Below are 27,831 nucleotides of genomic sequence, written 5' to 3'. Positions count from 1 at the left end.
GCGCAGTTCCCGGCGGGGCCGCCCGTAGCCCGCAGCGCACGCCCCGCAGCCCTAGATCCGCGCCGGGCTCGCTCGGTCCGCTCCCTGCGCCATGGCAAACATGGCGGACATTAACCACAGCCGCTCGGCCCTCCCGGCAGCCCGCGCGGCGGGAGCGGCGCTGCGCGCGCAGCCGAGGGCGGGAGGCTGAGGGAGCCTCAGGGAGCCTGAGGGGGGCGGCGGGAGCTGAGCGAGCCGAGCGGCCGGAGTGAGCCCACAGTGATCCCACAGTGTCCCTGCCGGGTGCCCAAAGTGTCCCCACGGTGTCCCTGCAGTGTTGTGCCCGCTGTGTGCCCACAGCGTCCCTACAATGCCCCAGCAGTGTGCCTACAATGTCCCCTTAGTGCCTCCGCTGTGTCCCCACAGTGTCCCTGCTGTCTCCGTGCCGTGCCCCCACGGTGTCCCTATATTGTCCCCACAGTGTCTTCCCAATGTCTCCCCACTATGATCCCCATAGTGTCCCGGCTGGGTCCCCACTGTCTCCTCACAGTGTCCCCACAAAGTCCCCACAGTGTCCCACATTGTTCCTGCCTTGTCCCCCACAGTGTCCACACCGTTTCTTCTACAGCATCCACACCGTGTTCTCCACAATGTTCCCGCTGTGTTTTCACAGTACCCTACAGTGTCTGAAATATCTCCCCACCCTGTCCCCACAGTGTCCCCACTCTGCCCCCAGTGTCCCCCACTGTCTCCTGATAATGTCCCCACAGTGTCCCCACTCTGTGGACAGACCAGCGGGTTTGTCTCCTCAGCCTGTTGGTCAATGTGGGCTTAAAGTGTTCCAGCCATGAAAACATCAGGAGGGCTGACACAAACCAACATGTCAGAAAACAAAGTTGTGCCTGCAAAGTTTTATTTTATTTTATTTTATTTTATTTTATTTTATTTTATTTTATTTTATTTTATTTTATTTTATTTTATTTTATTTTATTTTATTTTATTTTATTTTATTTTATTTTATTTTATTTTATTTTATTTTATTTTATTTTATTTTATATCACAGAATATTTAGGGTTGGAAGGGACCTCTGGAGACCATCCAGTGCTACCAGGATCACTTAAAGCAGGTGGGTTTGGAATGACTCTGGAGATTCCACACTCTCCCTGGGAACCTGTTCCTGTACTCTGCCACCCTCCTGGAAAATTCTTCCTCATGATGAGGTGGAACTCCTCATGTTTTAGGAGTTTACTAAACTCCTTCATCATGCTTTCCATCAAGAGCAGTGTCCTGCAACTTGGAATTTAGTAATCCCAAATTCTCACCTGGACTGAGCCTCAGTCTTCTGCCCAACCAGAGCTTCCTGCATAGTTTGACATTATTCTGCAAAACCCTTCATCAAAGACCCTCAGTACCTCAAATATCTCCTCATTTCCATTTTATTTTGACACCCTGAGACCAAGCAGCTGCTTCTCTCACCTCCACCTTAGAGCTCTCACAGGAGTTGTCAGTGACAGCTTCTGAGACAAACTGAAACTCTTACTCAAAACTTCACTGTTTGGATCACTGTGCCAACTGTACATAATTCCATTTTTTTTTTATTAGAAAAAATTAGGTTTACTCTCTGAATTGCCTTTTATTTTTAGTTACCTGTTGTGTTTTTTATTTATGTGGTTTTGTATAGAAAATAGGACTGCTGTTCGTGACAAGCACATGATTTACAAAATGAAGAGTAAAGAATCGTGTCAGCTAGAGAGAGAGAAGGAAGATGAAAAAAGCACAGGAATACACAGGAGGGAAAAAGAAGCAGCAAGAACATTGTGTTCATTAGCCACAGACCCAAATTAGCTTTGGAAAGAGATCTGGAAATTATATTATGCTATGAAAGCATCAGGTAAGTGTTCAGTCATGTGAGCAAATGAAGCTTTAAAAATATAAGGAAAGGAACAGAGAACGAAACTGTGATAGACTGGACTTATTTATAATTCCCTTAGAGTATTTTTATTTCATAAGATAGACAATCCTTGCCTCAGATTCAAATTAACAGGTAAATATTTAAAATTTGTATGGATAATCTTAGAATTTATAATTCAGCACCCTTTTATAAGCAGCCAAACTTCCCACACCCCAAACGTGTTTGGTGCCCCTAAAGCGCTTCAGGAATTGGCAGCAGCAGAGGGTTGGCATTTCACAGGGTGATTGTGACACCGTCCTGCATGAGCTGCATTTTCCACCTGGATGCCATCACCTGGGAGTGCTGAGGCCCAGCTGCACAGGTGACATCCCTGTGAGAGGAACACACAGTTCCTCCTCAAGTACTTCCTCCAGCAGATAAAAGACACCACGACTTTCCTCTTTCTGCTTCTGCGACAAACAGGCATTTTACACGCTGCTGGAAGACTTTTTCCCCCTTTCAGTCAGCACAGCTGAACAATAGATAATAACAACCTTTTTCCTTTGTGTGCATGTTCTGCTCTTTTTCACTGCTTAAATAAAAAAAAGTACAAAAATGAAACATATTTACCCTCCAGGTGGCTCTTAGTCCTAAACTCATCCCATTATTTTATTTCTACAAGCAATGCAATTTTTTTTTAAATGATGCCCTGTAGGATACAGAAGGGGTTTTTTATGTAGTCAAAGAAGACATTGCACAGAGCTGAACATGGGCAGAACTAAAGTTTCAGCTTGCATTAGTTTAGCTTTAAGCCAGAACCATCCATCTTTTAAGCACATAATCTGATCTCTTCCTCTTGTAAAATATTATAGGTTTTCTGAAGAGTTGCAGCTGTAAAAAAATTATGAGCTGTAACTCACCTGTAGATAAAATAATTTACTTTTCACGCACAAATCAATGAAACAATGTCTCAAACGAAATTATTTGTTCAATAGCTGAATTCTGACTCATCTTCATAGAAACAGTGGAATTGAATATGCATATTTGAACACTGGATTGACTAAAAATCCTCAAATTTTATTTAAACATATAGATCAGTGGAAATGTCAGAGCTGTATAGGCTCGGGGGCTTTATCACGTCCTTGCTTTTGGTTCTGCTTCTCCATAGTGACATTTCACACAAGGAATCCTTGTTCTCACCATAGCTGCCTAAAGCCTGGGATATTTCTGGAGGTCTTTTTTGCAGATTTATCCTGTTTATTTGTTGGTTTGGTGGGTTTTTTTTTTCCTAATACTCCCTATCTCACTGCATTAATCTGCAAGCCAGAGCATAATTTATGGATAATTATCTCAGTGTACATTATTGCAACACAATCCAGCAGAGGAGCATGTACTACTTCTTTACTCTGTGTGTTGTTACCTTCTAAGTACAAAAAGTAGTTAAAAAAAAAAAAAAGCTCAGAGTGCAGAAGCAGAGATTCCAGAAGTGATAATATCCCCTGCCAAGGCACAGTGCTGGGTGTCCAAAACCTTCATTCAAGGTGTTAAAAGAGAACTGGAATTTTTAGGGTGCTGATGGCTTGACTGAAAATACACACAAATAATCAAAATATGAAGTGTACAAAGAATCATCTTCTGCAACGTGCCAGGCTCAGAAGGTGCGAGTAGGAAAGCAATGCTGACAATCCACATCACCAAATATTCCCGGTGTTGCTGCTCCTGCTGTTGTAAATCCCAGATTCCAGCTCTTTACAGAGGGGTTTGATCTCATGTTTAAGCAAATCCTCACTAGAAGGAAGTCTGAAAGTATCCAGGAGCTGGCTTAGTAACTCCAGCACAAGGGAAAGTGCTGAGCTTTCCAGGAGATCCATGAATGGACGAGGGGAGTCTTTTTAAAGGTTATGAAGTCCTTCTTTCTCCCTGTGTCTGAGAACTCTGATTGAAGTGAAAGGAACCTCTGTCTTATTCATTTCAAAGGGGGTTTTGTCAGGAAAAAAAGAGCTTGATCAAAGTAGCCAGCAAGCATGCTTAGTGCCTAATGCTCAGAGTTAATGTATCATTCCCAACCATTTCTATTTCCAATTATTCCAGGGGTTTAGGGAACTGGCAGCTGGAGCTTCCCCTTGAAGATCACCCAAACCTATCAGCCAAACCCTGAAATCGAGTATGGAATAGCTTCCTGGGAGATTTAAACCTCTGAGTGAAAATTATAAAAGTTGAAAATGGAGTTAAAATCTCAAGCCCAACGCCAAAAAGAACGAAATAAAAGGGCAGCTATGAAAATAGCAGATTCCCCAAATTACAGCAGGAAGGGACAATGATGAAAAGCAGCAGGAAGCTCCTGATTTGAGAGTTTTATATCAAAACTATTTGTGTCAAGAAATAGGTTTAAAATGAAAGGGAATTGTGCTTTGTGTGTGGAGGTTACCACAGGCATCGGGAGCTCTTTAAAGGAACCTGCTGCAGCTGCTTCCTGTGGTATAAAATCTTGGATTCTGACTCAAAAGATAAATCTACTCTTGACTGGGCTCTTTTACAACCCAATTCAACAAGTGAGTTAACAATAATGCAGATATGAAACCAGAGGAATTTGGTTTGGAATTATCAATAAAACCATTGGGCACCTGCAGGAATGCAGCTCAAACCCACAGAAATCTGGGGTTTTACCACCAGGAAAAAAGTTAACTCTGCAATGCCATGACCAGTGAAGGAAATAATGATTATGAGTGGAACTAAAACAGTATTGTTAAAATCAATACATAATAAGGATGGTATTTATGCCCTTTAACGTTGGAAAACAAGAGTAGAGAGATTTACTCAACTGTTACTTAGAAAAACATAGCAGAGAAAAATCATGAAAACCAAGTTTACAAATGTATGCAAATTTATCCCAAAATCTCACACCTCAGAAGGCAAATACAAGATAATTCTTTATTTTATTTTTTTTTTAATCAGTGTGTTTTGAGGAGCTGGAAGCTCTCCAGCTTGTGTCAAAAAATTAAAGCAACCCCCATCCTGCAACTTAAAATATCAACGAAGTAAGACTCATGGAGCATTGAAAACTGATTTTATTTTTATTCAGATTTTAGAAGCCAGAATGAAGGACTTGCTACAAAGGGGACCCTGGAAAACTCTGTCCCAGAAGTAAGAGATGCTCCCTTTCCTCCTCAGAGCTTGTATTTCTGCTGGATTCCAGCACAAGGGTAGAAGTGCTCTCTAAAAATAAAATTCAAAACTCTAAAAATAAATTTTCAGGCAACTGTAAAATCATAAAAATCACAGAATTCCAGAATGGTTTGGGTTGGAAGGGTCCTTAAAGGTCATCTAATTCCAGCCTCATTCCATGGGCTAGAACACCTTCCACAAGATAAAATCAAGAAATTAGGAAATACACCAAGTGTACCTTTTATATAAAAAAAAGCCCACTTAAAAGCTCACCTACAAAACCCCAACAACCTCCCCTTGACAATTGCTGTTTTCTGGATTAATGGCCTGAATATAAAAATTTTTCTTTCTGATTCATAATGGCAACCTTTTCCCTGCCCACCTTTCTCTGAGGTTGATGTCATTGCTTTGTGCCGCTCTGGAGTGGCAGCACCCACTGGAGTGGGAATATTTGATGTTCCACGCAGAAAAAACCCTGAAAACGCCAAAAATCTCCCCAGCTGGGGTAGAACCATTGTGAGAACCATTTCCTGCTGTGCAAAAATACCCCAGGTCTCACTCCTGGAAGCAATTCCCCTGTCCCAAATTGCTGGTGCCAACTGGAGTCAGGGGGTGTTTCCCTAGAAAAGAAGGTTTTACTTTTATCTGACTGTGCTGCAAATCAGAGGGAAGCTCCCTGTCACTTGTCTGGGAGCAGTGTCACCTGTACTCCCCCCATTTTCCTGCAAAATGGGGCTGAAAACCTCCACAGGAAAACCAGGATCTCTCAGCAACATTGCTGTGCATCAAGAAACACAAATATTTGCTGGGCTGCAAGAAGAGTCAAAAGGAAAATGAAAGTGTTTCCTTGGCAGGGAGGAGTGGGGACAATGTTTGCAGTGCTCTGTGCACACATTTGTAATAACAAAAGGAAGTTTGGAGCTGTCGTGGGGAGTTATGCAATCAACATGCAGATTTAAAGATGTATTCAAGCTTCACTTTGCTGTACTTCCTTGTCAAAGGGTTTTTTAAGAAAATTGTGTAAAAAAAGACACTTTTACTGTGCAGACATCAGTCACAGCAAAGCTGATGCAGTATTCCCACTTCCAATTGCCATTCATCCCCGTTCATTGAGATCTGCTGCTCCAGGTACAACCAAATCTTCATAAATACACAAATGCTCTGAAGAGCTGCTCCAGGAGAGTCACACCTTTACAGCAGCTCCTGCTTCCTCAGGAACAGCCGTGCTCAGCTCCAGAATTTCTCCTCAAATAAACACTCCACAATGCTCCCTGAAAAGAGGGGACAGCTTTGCCCCTTGGCACATGCAGCTACTTTTGTGCTTTTTGTTAAGAAACTCGGTGGAAGGAGGAGCAGCGAGTTTGTTCTGGAAGCTGGAGAAGGACTTTGGACAAAGGCTTGGAGTGATAGGACACGGGGAATGGCTTCTCACTTCCAGAGGGCAGGGTTAGGGGGGATATTGGGAAGGAATTGTTCCCTGTGAGGGTGGGGAAGCCCTGGCACTCATTGCCCAGAGAAGCTGTGGCTGACCCTGGATCCCTGGGAGTGTGTGTTCCTTGTGTCCCAGACCAGAGCATGGACAGAGCAGGAACTGCTCATGAAACTCCTCTGAACTTCACCAAGAAAAAAAGGAAGAAATGAGGGAAAAGTGAGAACTGAATTGTGGCCATGAGGTAGAGCAGACAGGGTGAGAGGGCACTGGTGAAAGTGAGGGAATGGTGATACCTTCAAATCAGATTTCACATGTGAGTCTTGGAAGCTTGAAAATAAAAATCATGGATTACTCAAGGGAGTGACAGGATGAGAGGACAAAATTTTAAGCTGTGCCAGGAGAGGTTTAGCTGGACATGAGGAGGAATTTCTTCACAGAAAGAGTGATTGGACCTTGGAAGGGGCTGCCCAGGGAGGTTTGGAGTCCCCATCCCTGGAGGTCTTAGGGAAAGACTGGATGTGAGAGTTGACAAGGTGGTGATCAGTCATAGGTTGGACTCAGTGATCTCAGAGGTCTTTTCCAATCAAATTAATTACATGGTTCTGGAATACTTGTGGAATATTTGTGGTTCTTAGGGCACTGCAAACACCCAGCTTTCAGAAGGCCAGGTCCTTGGGAAGAGGCAGGATTTATGGGAGAGCCAATGCAGAGAGGAGCAGGAGCAGCTGAAAGCTTCAAAGAGAACTGAAGAGGTGCCCAAACCACGTGGGGCCATTTCTGTGGACCAGCCCATCCCACATCCATAGGAAAATCAGGGAATGTCACAGGCGTGATGGGAATTTCTAACCCTGAAATCCTAAATAATCCTATGAGATTACAAAAAAAAGGCATTGGTGCTTCTGGCTATTCCAGGTATAGGAAAAAAAATCTTCCAAGACAAAAGAATGGCTGGCATTGGTAATGTTTCTGCAGGTACCTGAGCTGTGTCACTAATTAATCATTCTTGGAAACAAAGGAGAAATAAAGGAGTGGAAAATAATGCCATTATATAATTGGAATATTGCATCAGAGTTTCATTCTTCAATTGAAAAAAAATGCCAGTGCAATAGATAGGTTTTCAAGGAGCCCAAATTAATCCGTTCCCATTTCCCCCCAAGTATTCAGTGGCTGCTTGTTAATTAATTTTTTTGCACAATTCTCTTGATTTTAAACACGCAGATATTTTGTGAGCTTTTCCTGAAGCCACAGGTTAATCCATTTGAGGAAAATGATCCATAAAGCTGTGAGGATTTGTAATCCCAACCTGTGTGGATTATCCAAACTCCACTTGTAAGGTACCAAGCTTTAGCAAACAGTGACCTCACATCACCGGGGACACATTAAAATATTCCAACTTGGGAAGCTGTGGTTCCATGCCCAGCTTTCCTTTCCTGCTGGCACCTCTTTAATAACCAGGTTTGTTCTGCTGGAAAGGGAGCAGGTTCTCCCCGTGACAGGACAACCACAACAAGGAGCTGTAGGTCTTGGCACACCATGGAGTTATGAATTTCCTGAGGAGCAGCTCTCAGGTCTCCATTCCTGTGGGAGAGACTTGGTGATGTTTGAGCAGCACCTCCAGAGCTTTTCCTTTTCCTCAGCTCAGGATGGGAGCGGAGCCGTTCGCTGCTGCGGCATCAGGAACTGGATCATGGTTCCATGGATGCTGCTGTGGTTTGGCTGCAATTTGCCAAATTGCAATTTGCCAACCTCATTTCTGCATTTGGCCTATTCCCATGGACACATCATCATTCAGAGCATGGAATATATTAAATTCCCCTTTTTTTTCCCCTCTTTTAGCCATACCTGTAACGTGTGAGTTCTCACAGGGCTCATTTCACTGCATGAGGCAGGGAGGAGCTGGAGCTATGGATGCATCCAAGCAAACCCTGTTTCCATCTGCCATGAAATTGATAATCTATAATTTGTTATAACCATCCCCACCTCAGCTCCTGCTCTTCCTTTCAATATAATTTCACAGCTGTTTTGTTCTAACTATTTTTGGAAACAGTTTTATTTACATTGCCTATTTTGTGTTTAGCTTTAAATTATAATTTCAGTAAATTCCTGTTATCCTCATTCAGGGAAAAATGGCCCTGTTAATATAAAGAGCCATATGGTGTCAATTTAAAAGATTCAGCACAAATTTGATATTGGCACAGGAATCAAGCAATGTAAAAAAATCTTTGGGAAAGGTCAAGTTGGTGTCAGCAGTGGCAGAGCAGAGGCTGTGGTGACACTGAGCAGTGTGGGTGGTGGTGGCATCACTACATCCAGGGGGAATTTGCTACTCCAAAGCCTCCCAAAAAACAATATTTAAAATTAATTTATAAATAAACTGTAGAAAACAAGTCTAATTTCATGTATGTCCAGCAATCCCTTTAGGTCTGTTGCTGGCAACATAAATTCATGTCTTAACTCAGAATTAACAGAATTTTTCATTCTCTAGTTTTGCTTTGACAAGTTTGCAATATAAATCTTATCTATATAAATTTTATGTGCAAACTTTCCTGAATGTATTTTAAAAGTATCTTATTTAAGCAAGTGCTTAATTCGAACATGACATGTGATTTGCCAAACAAACTTATGACTAAGGCAACACGGAGTGAGTTCAGTAGGACCAAAATTTGCTCCAGTGTGATTCATCAATGAGTAAGAGTGATGCTATCTGGAGTTTTAATCTAAGCACAGATTTGAATAATGACCTGAATTTTTTGGAAGAGCAGCTAGCTAAGCAAGAAAAGGGGGGGGAAAAAAATCTGTAAAGAATTCTGGGCTTGATATCACCACCTATTTTCAGCTGTATGAGTCAGTGAGCCATCACATGGATTTGCACAGAAATATCAAAGCAAATCCCACTTCAAACCCACACTACTTCCCAATATATCCCCTCACTCATCGATCCCAGCAAACCAGGGAAAGTCTGTTTGTCTGAAATAAAAGAGAGCAGGGCTACAGGAACAATGAACTTTCTTAAAACAAAGCCCCTAATTTTCTGTGAAACTCCTGCCCAGGCTGATTTACTGAGAGGAAACAGGCAGTCCAAAAGGGCCACTTGCTGAGCTGCCTTGGGTTGCAATGCCAGATGTTCCCAGCAGTCTGTGTTCTATCACCAGCTGTTCAAAACAGCTGGGGCCGCGCTCTTTATCCCTTCCAGGACCCATCCTCTGGCCAGGGGGAAATCTGCTCGCCGTGGGCCATCGAGTCTTGCTGCAGGACTGGTGAAATTCCATCAGCCATTGGGAGATGCTCTGCCCAGGGGGAGGAGCCAACATTCCTACCTGGATACAATCTGAGAATCAGAACATCACAGGCAACCATTCCCCACTGCATTCCCAGGGGGAGGAGCCAACATTCCTACCTGGATACAATCTGAGGATCAGAACACCTCAGCAGCCGTTCTCCACTGCATTCCCAGAGGAGAGACCAGACCCAGCCACACCACCAGACCTCCAGAGGAAAACTGCCCCTTTGTGCAGGATCCCTGCTCTGCAGTGCCTTTTTGTCCTACTGCATTTTTATTTTAATTTTCCTAGTACAGACATGTTATTCCTATTCCCATATCTTTGCCTGAGAGCCCCTTGATTTCAAGATATTAATTCAGAAGGAGGTGTATTTACATTTTTCCATTTCAAGGGAGGCTCCTGCCTTCCTTAGCAGACACCTGTCTTTTCAAACCAAGACATGAGCTCAATCAACCTTTCTGATGTGTGCAGAGACCCAGGGAGGGAAATTGTTTTGCAAAACTGCAAAAAAAATTGTCTAAACTGACAGAGATGGCAACATGTGCAAATATTCTTTAATAAAAATGACTGAGAGAGCTGCAGCTGCCATGCAAAACGAGAAATCCAACACATTTCTTCAATATTAGGAGCTTATTGGGATATAAATGTGAGCTGCCTCTGGATCCAGGGGAGGAACATCATTTGCAGTGGTTCATATCATGAGACATGAAGGCAATTACTTGCTTGAAGAAAACATAACTCAGTCTGTTATGGAAGAGTTCTGCTAAGCCCCATCCCAGCAGAAGATGCTTTGATAGACTTTCATTTTTTTCCAGAACATTCTGCAATGTTTTGCAAGTCACTACCACACGTGAGGAAATTAAAAGAGGGATTTAGGCAATATTTTAATGTGATATTCAGAGCTGCAACATTTACACACTGGAAGATGAAAAAAACAGATAGTTCTGTACTTTTATTTTTTTTCATTGCCCAGAAAATCCTCTGTGGATTGGTAAATCCTGCTACCTTAGGACATCCTACTCTTCTCCAGTAGTTTATAAATCCCTATAAATGAAGATTATTAGGATCTCCCACTATAAAGAGGATTTAGCTGTGAATTAACAAGCCAACAATGAGGCAAAATGGAAAATGGCACTGGGTCACCTCATTAATCTGCAAGGATCAGTCACAGGTTGGACTCAGTCTTGGAGATCTTCCCTAACCTCAGTGATCCTGGGGTTCTGTGATTCTTCCTTGCACAAGCCAAGTGTAAATCTTTTGCTGTGAGTTCTTCAGTGCCAGATGGACCAGAATTGGTGTTTGTGAAATGGTCAAACACAATAAGAAATTCCTGCTTTAGGGGAAGCTCCTATTGGGAAAGTGCTGCATGGCAGAGTGGGATCTTAAATCCCATCCCATTCCCACCCCAGCCATGGGGACACTTTCCATTATCCCAGGTGGCTCCAAGCCTCGTCCAGCCTGGCCTGGAACACTTCCAGGGATCATGGGACAGCCACAGCTTCTCTAAGTCCTGGATCAGGGTTCTGTGGTGTGGAGAAGATGCTTTCAGGACAAAAAGATACTCAAAAGCCCTCAAAAGATGGGAAATGTGAGGGAATAGACGTGCCATGGTATTCCAGGGCAAAACGGACCATGCCATGCAGATTGTTTAGGAAGCAGCTGGAGCTGGTGTTGGGAGGAAATACAAATCCATTTCTCTGACTTCCATGCCAAAGTCCCACCCTCAGCGAGGGGCACATTCCTGCAGGAGCTGGAAATAGGAATGGCCCAGGGAAGTCAATCCTTTGTGCAGAGGGCACAAAGGGTGTGGCACAGGACCTTATGTGTGTTCTTGTACAACAGCACTCATCTTACCTTCCTTTCTTTTATATCAATATTCTTTATTTTGAAATCCAGTGCCACATACTAATTCTAGTTCTTAATATAAACACTGTGAATATCAAATCAAATCTGACTGAAACAACCAACAAACATCCACACGCTTCAGTTGATTCCAACAGGAACACAAGCTCCAAGTATGGCTCAGATGATCTAAAGGTATTTAGGAGAGAAACAGCCACGTCCTGCTCAGACTACGGAGAAGTGCAACTCCCCCTTCCTCAAACACCAGGGGTAACAAATCCCCCAACCTGGCAGCCAACAGCTGCCCAAATGATCAATGATTGGAGAAACAACCACAGGGAGAGAGAGGAGAGGTTGTGCCTGGCCTGCTCCGAGGGAATGAAGGCTGGAGAGGGATGTGATTGCTGGCTGGAGAGGGAGCAGTGATCACACATCCAGAGGGAGAGGCTGAACAACTCTCAGAACAGATGAAAACCATCGCTGAGGTTGGCAATCAGGAGATAATTCTGCTGTGGGGTGATATCCCAATCAGAACAACAGGAGGAAAAAGTCAAATATGCTCTGATGGAGCTTAAAAACATCCAAGGATTATTCAGTGCTCTGCTTGGGGACACTGGCTGAGGCTTCCCCACAGGCAGAGCCCTTGCACCACTGTTTTGGGGCTGGAATTTTTGGGTTTAAGCAAAACATTTTGGGCTCAGTGATGCAGAAAACAAGCAAGGTCTCCTCCTGGCACCCTGAGCCAGAGCTGTGGAGCAATTGAGAAAAGCAGAGCAGTGAGATTGAAGGGAGAAATAAATTTCCAAAGTCTCTGGAAGCCTTTGTGGAACGGCAATTCAATTTCCATGGAGCATTTAAGCACTGACCCAGACGTGTGAGCAGGGAACTGTGGCAAGAGTCCTCGCCAGGGTGGGTGGGAGCAGGGTAAATTTAGCTGGGTTTGTTTGGAGATCAGACTGTGCTTCTTACACTCTGCTGAGGAGATGCTCTAGAAAAGCTTCCAAACACCCCCGTGTTTCTGAACTCTCCCAGAAGTTGAATAGGTGCAATTGTCTGCAGGGCTGAAGGAAGAGTTCTCTCAGACTTCAAACAAAAACAAGATCGTGCAACTGGAGCTAAAAGCAGCAATTTTTGAGACAAGAAAACTTTGAATTCATGGTTATTTACCTGATATGATGGGTCTTGATGCCTTTCTCCATCACCACCAGCAGCTGATTGAAAACAACCTTGCTTTTTAACTTTCCTTTTTCTGAGAAGCAGAAACTTTGAACCATTTTACTCTTCCTTTGGTTCCAGAAACAGGTAGAAGGGAACATAAACTTCTGATCAGCAGTGCCTTACCAGGGCTTGGTTTTATTGAAGAAAGTAGAAACAAACTTCTTTGAGGATTAAGAGTTAGAAATTAGGAGGTCTCTAACTGAGGGAAATTTTTAAGAAGTCTCATTCCATCTTTTAAGGATCATTAAAAAAACCCCATGAACTACTCCATGGACCTGATAATTAAAGGCCATTTAATTAGTTACAGCTCCATAACATGTTATTAATCACATGTGGGAAGGCACTGAATGTTGTTCATTGAGGTCAGCTGAATTGTGTCCCAAAAGCTGCACTCAGGGAACCTCCCCTGATGTCTGGGATGAAGGGATAACCTTGCTTTCCCTCTCAGCAGGAACAAGTGGGGCTGAAGGAAGGGAGCACAAACCCCAGCTTTTCTTTTCACCCTTTCCCAATGGTCCCTCCTTGGCCTGGCCTAGCTCACACTGAGGAATCTCCTGGCTCTGACTGCTCGTGGAATAAGAACATTTGCTCCTCTGAAAACACTTGACATCTCTGAGATGTTCATCTCCTAAAAGTTTTAGGATCCCAATCAATAACCTATTCCACTTCCCTTTCATTCAGTAAATAATTGTGCTCATTTTGCTGCAGGTCCAATAATCTTCTTCACTCACGCTTGCTGTTTAACCCATGATTTTATGAGATACTTATGTCATCCTTATCAGGCAGTTAATAAGAGGATCCCTGTCAATAGCTAATGGCAGCATCTTCCTCTGGAAACTAATTAATGGAAGTGCAGCATTCCTGTCCTCTGGAATGTGGCTCAGTTCAAAGCTCTGGCTAACAAAGCACGAGAAATAATTACAAAATATGCAGAGGTGCTTTGGGGTTTGTTAGGAAATGTCCTTTGTCCTTTGGATATTTAGGAATTGCTTAATATTACCTTTTAACAAATGAAACTCTCTCAGCCTGATGTCTGGAAGATGTTTTTAATCTCCCAGAGTGTCCCACAGAGCTTGACCTTCAATGTGCAGAGAGGTTTTCCCAAGGCTGAGGCCCCGACCAGGTGATGGGAACGTTCCTGTCATGGGCAGGGACACCTCCCACCATCCCAGGCTGCTCCAAACCCATCCAGCCTCGCCTGGGACACTTCCAGGGATCCAGGGGCAGCCCCAGCTGCTCTGGGCACCCTGTGCCAGGGCCTGCCCACCCTCCCAGACAGGAATTCCCAATTCCCAATATCCCACTGGGTCCTGGCCTCCCTCGGTTTGGAGCCACCCCGTGTCCCCCCGTTCCTGTGGCACGCAGGATGCAGTGCAGGCACAGCACACAGAGCTCAGTTCGGGGCACAGCCGCGATAACATCTTGTTGTACACATTCCGTAATTAATTTTAATTTACTTAATTAAGAATCGAGTCTTTGGGGAAGGAAGATGAAAAAGTTCCTTCATAAACTGACAATGGGCAATTGTTCCCAGCTTCTTATCCTGGAGGCACGGGGGATAATGGGAGCTATAGAAATCCTTGGACAGATTGATTAGATGGATGTGATAGGAATCCCCCAGCACTTGCAGAGTAATGGACACCTCCTTGCTCTTCCCTCACCATTCCCCATCTTCCCAAGGAATTCAGCTCGGGTTCAAAACATAGAAAAATTAAAATTTCTCAGCAAAAGCTGATTTTCGTTTGAAGATTCACAGCTTGGGATGTTACTGAAGTGGGCATGGATTTAACCCTTGCCAGAAAAATCAACCAGAAATTAAATCAGCGGATGACAGAAGCTTGGGAAATGATGTTAATAAAATTCAAATGTGGAAATTCCCAATACTTTTCCCCGGCATCCATAAAAATAAAATGATATAAAAGAAATCCAACAGATGTAGCATCATATGGAGTTCCTTAATGGCAACGCTCAGCCTTGCAAAAAAAGATTTACAGCCACAGTCACTACTAAAAGTTGACATTTGCATTGAATAATTCATCATTTGCTGCTTGCTGGGCTTTGTTGCCTTTCTTTTATTCCTCAGTGATATCAGCTCTGCTCTTGGCGATGCCAATCAGTTCCAGCAGATGCAGATATTTTGTTGTTACTCCCAAAGCTTGACTCTGTTTTTAGCTAAACCCGGCTTAAATCTGCCCTGGTGAGGACTCCTGGCTGCCAGATTTGATTTGCACCATTACCGGGCTCCAGCCTAATTCCCCCACAAGCATTCCAAGTATTTTAACAAGGATCACATGTGCCCTGGACATTCCTCACATTAGGACAAACTCCTTCCACCCCACTCTTTGTATGGATGCAGCTGAGGACGCTCCTGATCCGAGGATAAAAAGTGTTGGGAACCACACCTGGACCCAACATCTGGACAGAAACTTCTCCAAGTGGCTGCTAAAACAGGACTTTATGGGCAATTCTGTAAAAGTCATTGACCCCTTGCTGGTTTTAGGATGGCAAAAACCACACTTGTATTTCCATAAATCTCCTAAACTTCGCCCAAATTTTTAAAATATATTTTAAAAATTCATATTGTATTTATTGATTTATTGTCAAACACTTTGTTGTTATAACCAAGTTGTAAATGACAAAGGTTTATTCCTCCCCAATATCCCATTTGTTATCTCCTGTTTCTTATTTTGGTTCATGAAACTCTTAAGCCCCAGTCTGGGAATTAAAGATTCTCCTTTTGGTCCAAATTAAAAAAATGAGGGAAAGGGAAAGGGAAAGGGAAAGGAAAGGAAAGTTTTATTTTTCAGCTGTAAATCTTCCCTTTTTCCTCGGAAGAAGAGAGCTCAATCCCACGACTGAGAACAGATAATGACAACCCCCAAACCTTTGTTATTTTTATGACTTTTTCTCTCCCTAGAGAAAAATCATTGAGAGAAGCAAGAACTTATTTTCCTGGAAGTGAAAACGAGCTGTATTTCTGAGTTCAGAATTGCTTCTCCTTGAAAGAGGCCTCTGAAGATTGTGGTTTGACGAGACAGAAACTTCTGAAGTGGGATGAAGGAAATGTCTGGTCTAGAATCCTGCTTGGGAAGTTGGTTCCTCCCAGCACAGACCCTGCAGCCGATCACCTGCTGTGGGTCCACGTGAAGCAAAAACCAGCCGAGTCGAAATTCTGTGCTTTTGTGACCCAAAATATCGATTCCTCGGGTGTTCAGGGAATTATCAGTGAAGGACTTTCCACTTACCTGCGCCATGGATGTGGATGTGGCTGGAAAAGCCTTTGTTCTCTCATCCCACTTTGTTCACCACCCCACAGCTCAGCCCAGGATCACTCACTGGCATCAATTCCTGCCTGGAATTTTGGAACTCTTCAACCTGTGCCAGTGCTTCTCTGCCATTTCACACAGGAATTCGTGTTCCTTCCCTGCCCCGCTTCATCCAGTGTAAGTCAAAACCCTTCCCACTTCCCAGACCTTTCCCAAAGCAGGAATTTCCACACAGCACTGATCTAAATATAAATTTTTTCCCCAGTTCTAAATCCTACCCCTTATCTCCCTTTGGGACGACACTCAATTACAGACAAACCCTTATCTTGCAGCAGGTAAAAACGTGGGAGATGGAATCTCTGCAGGATCTTCTTCTTCCGCAAGGGGGATTCCAAATCAAATCCTGGGGTTTTTAATCATTCTTTTTTTTTTAAACAGAACAACAAAAATCACTTTGAAGTGTTCACAGCCAAGACCTGGCAGAGGGAAATGAGGGCTCTGAGCTTGTTTCAGATGCAAAGCCAATACAGAGTCCCCATTCCAGGCTGAAGGAGAGGTGCTGATGCAGGATCATACCAGGCTAGTGGGGATTTTTAGGAGTTGTCCACTCAGGCAGCATTTATAGCATCACCACCAACCCAGCCCGAGGCTGCCTGTGAGTCTGAGCAATATTTATGGATGTACAAGAGCATGGAATCGCTCTTTGTCCTTGGGAGCACGAGGATAACCAGACACCAGGAGCAGGGCAGGAATGCTTGGTGGGGCTTGGAAGTCCCTGCAGCTCCCAGGTTCGTGACCTGGAGATAGAGAAATTTATTTTTTGTAGGATTTTATTTTTGGTTTTAAAGCCTCCAGGTGTTTTTCCATCACTGACTGCACCCCGGTGTGAACGGTGAGTATGGAACTGAAGGATCCCTTTGGTTTTTGGGACTCCTGGAAACCTCGTGCTTGGAGCACTGGGTGTTTTTGGGGGAATCCTGGCCCTTGGAGGTGGAGCTGCTCGGTCAGAGGGGTGGGATGGGGTGGATGTGAATGCCTGGGATGAGATCCTGGCTGGTGTGAGCAGGAGCCTCCACAGCCGCCAGCTCCCCGGACTTACCCTTCGGACGCGGCGCCGACGCCGTGGCCTTCCCGCAGCGCACAAACCATGGGCAGGCAGTGGGATTTGCAGGCTGAACTGGGAATTCTCTTGGCTCTCATGGATTTAACTCAACCTCACAGCTGTGGGTTGCTATTTTAATTCGACAGCGGTGCCCGTGGCCCCGTTTAAGAGTGGGCATCCCATCGTGGCATGGAATAATCCGTCGGAAGACAAAGTCCCTGCCCCGAAGAGAACAGCACAGGAACTGTTTTTTCTGGTGATTTAATCATAATATTGACAACTTTATCAAAAATTACAAAACTGATATTAAAAAAATTCTCTAATTCTTAGTAAGACTAGAATGGGTTTTTTTAAAAAATAGAAAAGCACTTTTATGCTACGGCTCTTCTGGAATTCTCACATTACAACCCTACATAGCAAAATACAAACTGTAGCTAAGAAAGGTAATTCAGTCCTAAGGTAATTCAGTCCACCACGAGCCCTCTAATATCTCTAGACCATCAAACTCAGGGACTCCAAAAGGATATCACATGACTCATAAACCTTCTGCAAAGATGATTTCGGAAAGACCTTGGAATTTGAAGTTCCTCTTAACCCCTAAAACCTTAGACTGTGAGGATAACAGACCTGGGACATCAGAGGTGGGGTGGGTTGTTGTTTTTTTTTTTTCTTTTTTTTTTTAAATTATTTTTAAACTATGTGGATATTTATTTATAATTTTTTTTTTTTTTTTTTTTTTTTGCAGCTGATACCAGCCAGAAAGTTGAAAATACGAAGAAAATCCCATTGAAAGAAATGAAAATATTTTTGTTTCGTTTATGGCGTTCACACAACGCACCGTAAAAAGAAAAGAGGAATATTTCCTTTAATTTGAACGTCATCTGAATGACTCAACCACATTGTCACCCACTTTAAGCAAAAGAAAGCATAATAAATAAATAAATAAATAGACAAGCATATGCAACACTTTACATCCTCAAGGAATCACGGCGTTCCCTAAATCTACCGAGGTCCTGATCGGCGTCGTGGGCTCGCTGTACTCAGCCACTTTCGGGTGATTGTGCCATGTTAATGACAAATCCAGTGGTGATCCACTTTCCACAATGGAGTTTGGATTTATTTATTTTTTTTTTTGTGGTTTTCAGGGTTTTTTTGGGTTTTTTTGGTTTTTTTTTTTGTTTTTTTCTCCACCTTTTAAATATAGGAATTCTCTCTTAAATTAGAAAGTAGGCAAAAAGTATTTTTTTTTTTTTAAATTTTCATTTTTAAGTCTTCTATTAGAAAAAATAGAGATTTATTAAACAAAAAATAATAAGGTAGAAAGAAGGGTTGGGCCTCCATCAAAAAAGTAGATTATGCTTTAATGCAAAGAGAAAGAAATGGCTCTATGGGCAAAATTCAAGTATGAGTGACCAGTTTTTTAATCGTAAAGTCGGTGCAACATTTCTTAAAATGTTACAACACTGCATGACCTGTAATGCTCACAATATTTACATTAACTGCTTACATGAAACCATAAAAACTCTAAAAGAGAGAGAAAAAAAAAAAATAAAAATCGGTATGGACTGAAACAAAACTACTCCTAGCACCCACATCAATGCCATTATTAACCGAGGAAATCAAGTGCACGAGAATACTTTACATAATCTTAGGGATGTAAAGTAAAACAGCGGGGAGGGAGCACAAACCTAAGGGCCAAGGGAGACACAAACTCAGCTCTGGGACACGAAGCGGAGGGAGAGGCAAAGGAAATCCCGAGGGAAAGGGGCTCCAGCGCTCGCCCACGCGCACGGATCGGGACGGGGAAGAGCCGAGGGCCACCGGGACACGGCGACGGAAAAACGGGAGCCCCCGGGAAGGGCTCGGTGCGGAGCACGGAGGAGACAGAGCTGCCCGGCAGGGGCAGCGAGAGGAGCCCCGAGGTAGCAACACCGGCCCCGGCACACCCGGGCAGCAGGAGAAGGAGCCACGATCCGCGGGATCCTCGGGATCCTCGGGATCCGCCGGGGTGCTGATCACTGCCAGTCCTTAGCCAGAGAGCGACGGGCTCGGGGAAAGGGAAATCTGAGGTAAGCGGTGGTCCCGGAGCCAGAGGTGGGAGGTAAAGCTCCACCCGGGACTGGGAATGGTGAGCTGGGAGTTCCCTCGGGAAGCCTCGCAGACAGAGGATGCCACGGCTTCCGTCACCATCGCCACCGGCCGTGTGAAAAAGAAAAATGAAATCAAATGGAAAGAATGTTGTGCTACACTTCCGTTCGTTAATTTTATAATGGCTCATAGCTTTAGACTTTTAAATCTGTAGTGTATTAATTTTTTTTTTTTTCTACATATGTTTCACATTTCTCACTTAATATAACATAAATAATTTGGTTAATAGATTTAACCTGCGCATTTCAGCCACATTAATATATATAAGAATCTGTTAATGGTATAAATAATTCTTTTTAAATAAAATAAATCTGATATGTTACATAATACTGATAAAAATTACTGTTGCTAATAGTTTTGTAAGCCACCCTTAACTTTTTTTTCTGCTTTAATACTGCGAGATGGATCCTGGGATTGCTTTTCCCGGACGCTGTGGAGCGTTGCCCTTTCATCCTACTGCCAAACCAAAGGTAATCAATAGCAATCAATCCTGATCACTCCTGAAAGCGGGGCCTCTGCCCCCTTCCGAGGAAACACCGTGTTAATGACGTTAGATAATTGAAGCTAATTAATCTAGGGGGTGGTTGGAGGGGCTCAACGTTACGGGGGTATCGACTCTTTAGTTCCTCAGGTGGCTATGAAACTCCTACAGAAATGGTTGACTAAAATAGTCCCTCTACTCTTTTTTTTTTTTTTGTTTTGCCCTTTTTAATCAAATCTACAGCGTTCTACGTTCAAAGCTAAGTAAATAAAAACGCAACCGAGGGGTTGCAGCCTTTGAATTCTTAATCAGAGCTGTGATCCCACATCCCGTTGGGAATCTGCGAGGCTGCGCTCTCCTAAAGGCCTGAACTGGAGAACAGCACTTCCAGGCAAGGTTCATTCCAAACAGACATAGCAATGAACACTCAGTGGCGTGAAGTGGATGTCATAATTAAGGTATTACATAATCATGCCTTCTCTCTGCTGTTAAATACAAAAACAGCATCTTTTACATTATCATATAAAAGCATTTAGGCTGTATTTTTATTTATCACTTTACACTGGTAGTCTCTTGTATGTGTACTCAATAGAAACCAAAGAATTTTGTACACTATTTTTTGTACAATAAAAGATAAAGTGTGCATTAGGTACGCTTGTACATGACAATATTGTACAATATTTACAGTTCAGATATCACCATGAAATTCTGTATTATCTATATACACAATGAAAATTTCTCAGAAACATTTGGACTATTTCTTATAATCACAATTTTTAGTATTATAGAAAAAAAAAAAAAAATTCAGTAATCATCTGACATTGTTACTGCAACCTTTCAAGATTTCTGATTGGCTTATCCAGCACCCTCTATCCCTCCTAATCATCCAAAATCTGGTAGCACTGCTCCTCGTGGTGCCCTGCGATGGCAGCGAGCTGTCTCCACAGAAATATTGACAGACCCACGTCTGGATCAATACCTACAGATAGACTCATGTGCACGTTCACTGTGATAAGGACTGGACCAGTAACAAAGACATTCAATGTTATCTAGAGATCTTCCTCCTCTTGAGTTTTGGAGGCTTCACTTGTCTGTCTCCCTGCGGGATTTGGTGGACCTAAAAATAAGTATATTCACAAGTTAGCAAAGGACAGTGGTCAGAGGCTCGAGGGGCTGTCAGGAACCAGCTCTTAGCATTCCACAGCTACACTCGATAAAGAGACTTCAACAGCTTGGAGAAACTGGGAGGAAAAGGTTGATTCCATAACCTGTGCATCCCCAACCTTGGAGAGTCCCAGCAGCTGCAGTGGCTGGGAAACAACCACATCACCAGGGACTGAAACCCCCTAACCAGGGCCTGATCCCAAAGTGCAATAATGCCAAATTCAGTGACAAGCTTTCATACCTTGGAGTGACCAGAGTGATAAAATGTGGGAAAGATGCTGGTAACGTGGAAAATCGGAGCTCAGGGCTGTTATTAAGGAATGAGGGATGTTCAGGAAGCTCTCTGTGTTTAAAAGGAAACGTTCAATTCCGAGCTAATGCCGGACGGGTTTGAGAGCCAAAGTCTGGCATCGCTGGCTGCTCAGGGAGAACCAGTAGGAGAGAGGGGAGGAGGAGGAAGGCTGAGCTGGTGTGGAATTCCACCACCATCTGTCGGCAGCAGCTGCAGCTCCCAGCAGAGGAACCAATCCCTCAGCAGCTCCCTGGGCTCCTTCCCGAGCTCTCCAGCCGCTGCCATTCCCTGCCTCCACTGGCTCCTGCCAGAATTCCCTCTTGGAGCTGATGATCCTGCTGCACATGTTTCCCGTTTCCCACTGGCTGGGGCTGAGCAGCAGGAGCTGCAAAAGCTGCAAGTCATTAAAAAGAGCTGCTGATTCCCTGGGAGCGCTTCTGGGAATGATAATCCTTATGGAAATCAGCCCTGATCCCAAATTCCGTGCCCATCTAATTAAAGGATCAATCCAGGCACTGCAGGCCCATCAGTTTGGGGGACAGAAGAAGCAGAGCAGCAAATCCAACCACAGCACTTCCCCTGAGCCATTTCTGCCGCTCCCAGTGCCCAGAGCAGGCAGCTTTTGGTATTCCTGGATTTATGGGTGGGAAAAGGTGGCAGCAGGATGGGCCAGCCCAAACACCCATCCCAAATTCATTTGGTACAGAACAACAATCAACTCCTGCTTTCCTTGTCCTTCCGAAGGAGGGAAACACAACAACGTTGTTTTAAATCAAAGCTCAAACCTCAGTTTGTAAAATTAAATTTCAACTAAAGATTTGGTTGGGTTGTTACTTAAAAGCTACTGAATAACTTTTAAAATATTTCTTGTTGGGTCTGAAATCAACTCTAAGCCTCCAGTTCTTCAAATATATAAATAAATATAAATATATTTCCTTTTTTTATACTCCAGAAGCTCCCCAAAGTTGTTACTGTGACATCCAAAACTGCACATCTTCAGTCCTGAGCACTGAATATCAGCAAAAATCCCTTTTTTCCATGTGTTCAAACATTTTATAATTAATAATTTGAATAATTAATGACCAAATAGAAGATGTGGGAGGTTGCATGTGCTGTGATAAGATTTGTTTTTTATTTTCAGGTGGGCTGCAATGAAATTACAGCCACATTTTAGAAATAAAAATGAGGATATTTTATAAACCAAACTCGTTATTGGAAAGATACTGGAGTTACACAGAAACATTGTAATTAGTGTAGAAAAACCACTCTTGTTTTAGTGATATTAGAAATATTCTTTTTAAAACTTACCTTTCACAACAAAATCTTTTATTTCTCATGGGGAAAACTGAGTTTTCCAAGGGTTTTGCACTCAAAAGAAAGATGCTTTCAAATGTGGTTTCAATACTTTGCTACTCCAGCAGAGAAACAAATGAGGCAGATTTTGTGTCATCAGCCAGAGGAGCCCCATGGAACACAAGCAGAACTGGAACCCATCCAAGTCTTATCAGGCTGGATGTGTAAATCTCTTTTGTCAAAAGTAATAAAATTTGCAATGTACCTAAAACCCTACAACTTTCCCCATTTTTCAGAACCATCAGACATTTGCCAACGGTTTTTAATACAGGGGAAATATTGAAAATTCCGCATTATTTCAGAATATAAAACCAGAATTTGTTAGAAATCCACCCAAACCGAGCCTCCCTCCAAAGGACACACATGCAGAAACATGGAAAAGGAGAATATTCCCAAGGAAAAGCAACTTACATTCCCAGACATTTTGTCTAGTTCACTCATGGCCTCGTGTATAGCAGCTTCTAAATGGTTATTTAGCTTTCCACTTCTGGGGAGAAAAGATGAAAGCCATCAGTAATTCTTAACTACAGAAAGAAAACTTGAAGAGATTGTTTAAACCCAGGATATGGGGGGAAAATATAAATATGAGGTTTAAAGAGATAAGAGCCCCGGGAATGTGGGGAGATGAACTGCCCTTTCTGACAGCGCGGGAAACCCAGAAATTTGGGAATGTTCTGACCCCCAGCTTGGGAGCACAGAGAAGAAGACCAGACCTGTAGGAACATTATGGAAGGTACAGGTTTGTGTTGGGATTACAGAAGAAAAGTTAAATTTCCTTCTAATTTCCAATAAACTATTCATTATCTCAGCTGTTCCCAGTTTTAGGCTGGAGTGGCAGCACCCCACAGGCTGAGGGAGAGGTGGGTGAAGGTTTCCTGCTTCCAACCCCAAATTACCCCTGGCACATTTCATTTCACAGTGACAATTCCATGGAGTCCTTTTGCTCCTTAAGGACTTTTCCCCCTTGGACATGGTGACAGGTCCTGCTCTGGAGATGAGGAAATGGGAGAAGGAGCAGATGGAGGATGAGGAGGATCATGTCTGTCATGAGGGAAGGTGATGGCACACACAGGTAGGGAAGCACCTTCTCCCCTGCTGGGACCAGGCCTGTCCCTCACAGAGACATTTCCCATAAAAACCCTTTCCTTTTAATCCCAGAATCCCAGACTGGTTTGGGTGGGAAGGGTTAAATCCCATCCACTGCCACCCCTGCCATGGCAGGGACACCTCCCACTGTCCCAGGCTGCTCCAGCCCCATCCAACCTGGCCTTGGGCACTCCCAGGGATCCAGGAGCAGCCACAGCTTCTCTGGGCAGCTGTGCCAGGGACTCCCCACCTTCCCAGGGAAGGATTTCACCCACCCAACATCCAATTTAAATCAACCCTGGAAGTTGGGAAGGCAGTGGAAGCTTCACCAATCCAACCCTGCCCATGGCAGGTGTCCAACAGGAGGGACAGCAGAGATAACCTGAAATAACTGAGCAGGACTGGTGGGGATGGGTGGCACATTCCTGACTAAAGGGAAATTTGGGGAACAGCCAGAGGAGCAGGAAAGAGAAGGAGAAGGAGCCACTGGGATTGGGGATGACCCTGGAAGATGCTCTGTGTGCAGCAGGAGTGGGAGCAGGGATAACTGCACAGCTGGAGAGCTGAGATGGAACTGAGACACAAAGAATTCATGGAGTTATGGAATGTGAACGTCATTTCAAGGATTTGGATACCAATCCTGCTCTGCTGAAGCAACTCTGGGCCTCTGTGATGAGGACAGCAATTATATTTAACACCTAATGTTTAAAAAACCTGGATAAAAATCCAATAGTACATCACAAATCAGAAAGAAAAAGAAAATGAACTTTGCCAGATAAATCTACAGCAGGACATGGGGAAACCAGGAAATATCTGCCAAAGAATTTCAACTAGGAAATAAGTTGAAATATGGAGAAAAAAACACCGTAAGGGCTGTAAAGCAGCAGTTTATATCAGCTTTAACCACTTTAAATCTACTCCTGCTGTCCTTGAGTCACTGATTTCACTTCAGGGACACGAATAAATAACTGGGAAGTCACCAAAAACCCTTCTGCGTTCCCTTAAAATTCAGGAGGGAATTTTGAGGACGATTTTGGAAAAAGCAGCCGCCACCACTGTCTCATTGGTATAAAAATTCCTTCTCTTTGGCCCCATGGGACACAGAAATAAAAGCAAAGCTCACCCCTTAAAAGGAGGGGTAGAGAGGGAATTATATAATCCCTTTCAGCCTGTGTTGTTCAGAGATGAGTTTAAAATCTCACAGATTTAAGAATGTATTTTCCTATGACAGTGAACAAGCACCATCACAGAACAAACCCAATCACAGCACAATTCCTACTCTGTCATCCTTTTAAAAATGTCCAGAGAGGTTTTTTCCCCTCCTCAAAATTCAGTAATTTTCCTCTTTTTGCCCATCCTGATTCTTCATGTCCCAATATTTGCTGTTGCACCGTTTTTCTCTGCTGGTTTGTCACTAAAAGGTGAAGGTTGGATAAACCCGAGCAGCTGACACAGGAGTGACCCAGAGCTCAGCCACAATTCCTGCAACACTTCTCAGCAGTGGGAATTCCTCAGAATAAACCTGTGCTCAGCTGCCACGGGGAGCAGGTCAGGGCTGGTTAAAAACTCTGCTTTGGTCAGGATACTTTGGACAGAATGACTTCTCAGGAATCCTCCAGGAGCTCCCAGGGATGTTTTACAGAGATGTGCTCAAAACGCATCAGGCTCCAGAACCAACAGGAGGAATTCCAAGGAATGGATCCCTCAGTTTGAGCTGCCCCAAAACAGCAGCAGAGCATGGGAAGGATTGGGATTGTGTGGGGAAGCAGGATGGACTCACTTCCTGTTCCTTTTCCTGGCGCGGCTGAACGCCTCCAGCCCCTCCGTTAGTGTCTTCAGCTTCTCCGGCTCCACCTGGGGAAGGGATGGACACCAAACCTCGTTACCCAGAGCAGCAAATCCCACCTTTCCTGCTCTGCCAGCCTGGCAATCCCCCTCCAGCAGGGCAGGAACAGCGCCTGGAGCTGCCCACCCCTCCCACATTCATCCATCGGTGGGATTTCTCAGCAAAAGAAACACAAATCTGGGACATTTGTGGCAGCAAAACCGAGAAGAATCTTTTAAGGACCTTTCTTGGCAGTGCTGGTGAAGTCCCTCACTCTGTACTGACTTTCCCAAAGGGATTTTACCCCTGGAATGCACACCTGGAATTCTCAGTGCCTGGGACTGATGATCCCATTTTTACCTTCTCGTCACCATCAGTTCCTGGGTGAGGAATTCCAGGTCTCTGTTCAACTCATGGCACGGCCAAATTCATTCCCATTCCACAAGGAAATCCTGATTTGCCTGCTGAATCCAGGAATCTTCACTGGAGCTTTATCCAGCTTATTTATTAGTCTTTAAATAAATTAATTATTCTTTATTTTTCTTTAGCAATCAGGGATGAATTTAGGCACGTGCTCATGAGAACTGAGAATTTAAATCTTGAATATTTTAAATTTAAGGAATTTCAACCACTGTGTGGGCACCAGTTAGTCCCAGTGTAAACAATACCAGCAGAAAATTAATTCTAACATCTCTGTAATTTCATCATTTGCGTCTCAAAACATGAGGCCACTTCACTCTACTGTTTTGATTTGGTGCAGGCATTCCCTGCTGGTAAAAACAACAAAATCAGGTATTTAGAACACATCAACCTAAAGGAAAGAAATGGTTCAATTCCTCTTTCTTTGTTACATCTTACTTGACACTTTAAATACAAATTTATTGAATGTGTATAGAGTCTGCCTATACACAACCTGGAAATGAAGTGGGAATGCAAATTCCCTCCAAATTCAGCCTTCCAATTCCTAAATAATTTATATTCACCACAGATCTGATGTGTGGACACAACAAGGTGGAGGTAATGAGTGAGCAGCTGCCAAAGTCTCTCGAAATAAGGCCCAAAATTACACATTTAGACCAAATTTCAATGTCTTGATGTCACACCTGGGCTAAAGAAATCGGAAATGTGCTGATCCAGGCACTTCCAGGAGTCACTAATGGAGAAATTTGCACTTGGGGAGCTGAGATTTCAATTTTCATGAAATAAATTCAATTATGCCACAAATTGTAGCATTTTTCCCTTAAAACCTGCTCACTTTTGATGCAAATACTTCCAGTAATCCCTCCCCTCACAGGATTTTGGAAGAACACAAATTCAGAAGAAATGGAGAACCTGGGGAGCTTTTCTAAGGACAAACATGAGAAAAAAAGGAATTATCCCTATCCATGACAGAAATATAAATCTAAGGAACAAACTGCCATGAAAGAAATTGCAAAGTTCAATGTAAATAATGTTATCAAGAATTAATATCATGTTTGGGAAACAAAGGATCTCTTAAAGTAATCTTCACTCTTGGAATTTTGTGATGGTTATACATAAAAAAAAAACATTTGGGTTTTTTGGGAAATATCAACTTGTTACAAAACAGGGTATAGAAAACAACTCCAACAGAAATAACAATTAATAATCATCAATATCAACCAGGCCAGTGAACACCAAATCACGCACAGAGCTGGGAGCAATCCTCCCTGTTTTACCTGCAGAACCAGAAAAGCCCAGTTTAACCAGTCCAGTTTAACCAACCCAGTTTAACCATCCCAGTTTAACCATCCCAGTTTAACCAGTCCAGTTTAACCAGCCCAGTTTAACCATCCCAGTTTAACCAGTCCAGTTTAACCAGTCCAGTTTAACCAGCCCAGTTTAACCCCTGAAAAGTCACATTGAGAGCAGGATTTGCCCTGTTAGAATTCACCATGAAAAGCTCCCACAAAATCTTTGATTGCTCTGGTCCTGTTTAGGTGATGAACAATAATTAAGGTGGGTAATAATCAAATAAATTGCTTAATGAGATACAACTCCTCTGGTTTGGAGGCTTGCTCCTTTTCTTCCCAGAAATTTCTCCTGCACTTCCTTGGGCCCCTCTAATTTCCAGTAGCCAAAAACCAAGGAAAGGAAGAGCAATATTCCTCCTTTTCCTGTCTGGATCCTCCAAACAGATCCATTATTCCATTAAATACCTGAATGACCAAAGTCATTTGAATGGAAACAAAAATCAAATAATAAACAATCAAAAGACCAGAGAATGTACAAATCCCAACAGCAAATCAATACAACACAGGAGGGTCACATTTGGTTACACAAAGACT

At 43.3% G+C, this 27,831-nt stretch overlaps 1 protein-coding gene and 1 long non-coding RNA gene across 8 annotated transcripts in view; one reads left to right on the top strand and one right to left on the bottom strand.

Moving 5' to 3' along the window:
* Window positions 1-1,014: 1,014 nt before the first annotated feature.
* On the top strand, window positions 1,015-2,492 carry LOC107207503. Its single transcript, XR_004498409.1, has 3 exons — window positions 1,015-1,105; window positions 1,661-1,870; window positions 2,171-2,492. It is a non-coding gene; the product is annotated as an uncharacterized LOC107207503 (long non-coding RNA).
* A 14,929-nt stretch (window positions 2,493-17,421) lies between these two features.
* Window positions 17,422-27,831, bottom strand: part of MBD5 (methyl-CpG binding domain protein 5) — a 110,233-nt gene continuing 99,823 nt past the window's right edge. For all 7 annotated transcript variants that reach the window (XM_033516248.1, XM_015634711.2, XM_015634709.2 and 4 more), the window contains 3 exons: window positions 25,481-25,554; window positions 23,026-23,101; window positions 17,422-20,922 (listed from right to left, as the gene is read on the bottom strand). In XM_033516248.1, coding sequence (XP_033372139.1) covers window positions 20,851-20,922; window positions 23,026-23,101; window positions 25,481-25,554 — 222 coding nt within the window. In that variant the 3' untranslated portion in view covers window positions 17,422-20,850. The remainder of the gene's footprint in view (window positions 20,923-23,025; window positions 23,102-25,480; window positions 25,555-27,831) is intronic.

Source organism: Parus major, chromosome 7 (assembly GCF_001522545.3).
Source record: "Parus major isolate Abel chromosome 7, Parus_major1.1, whole genome shotgun sequence".
In the NCBI taxonomy this organism is placed as follows: Eukaryota; Metazoa; Chordata; class Aves; order Passeriformes; family Paridae; genus Parus; species Parus major.
Note: the sequence above shows the minus strand (reverse complement) of the source record. Positions and strands in the feature narration are given on the sequence as shown.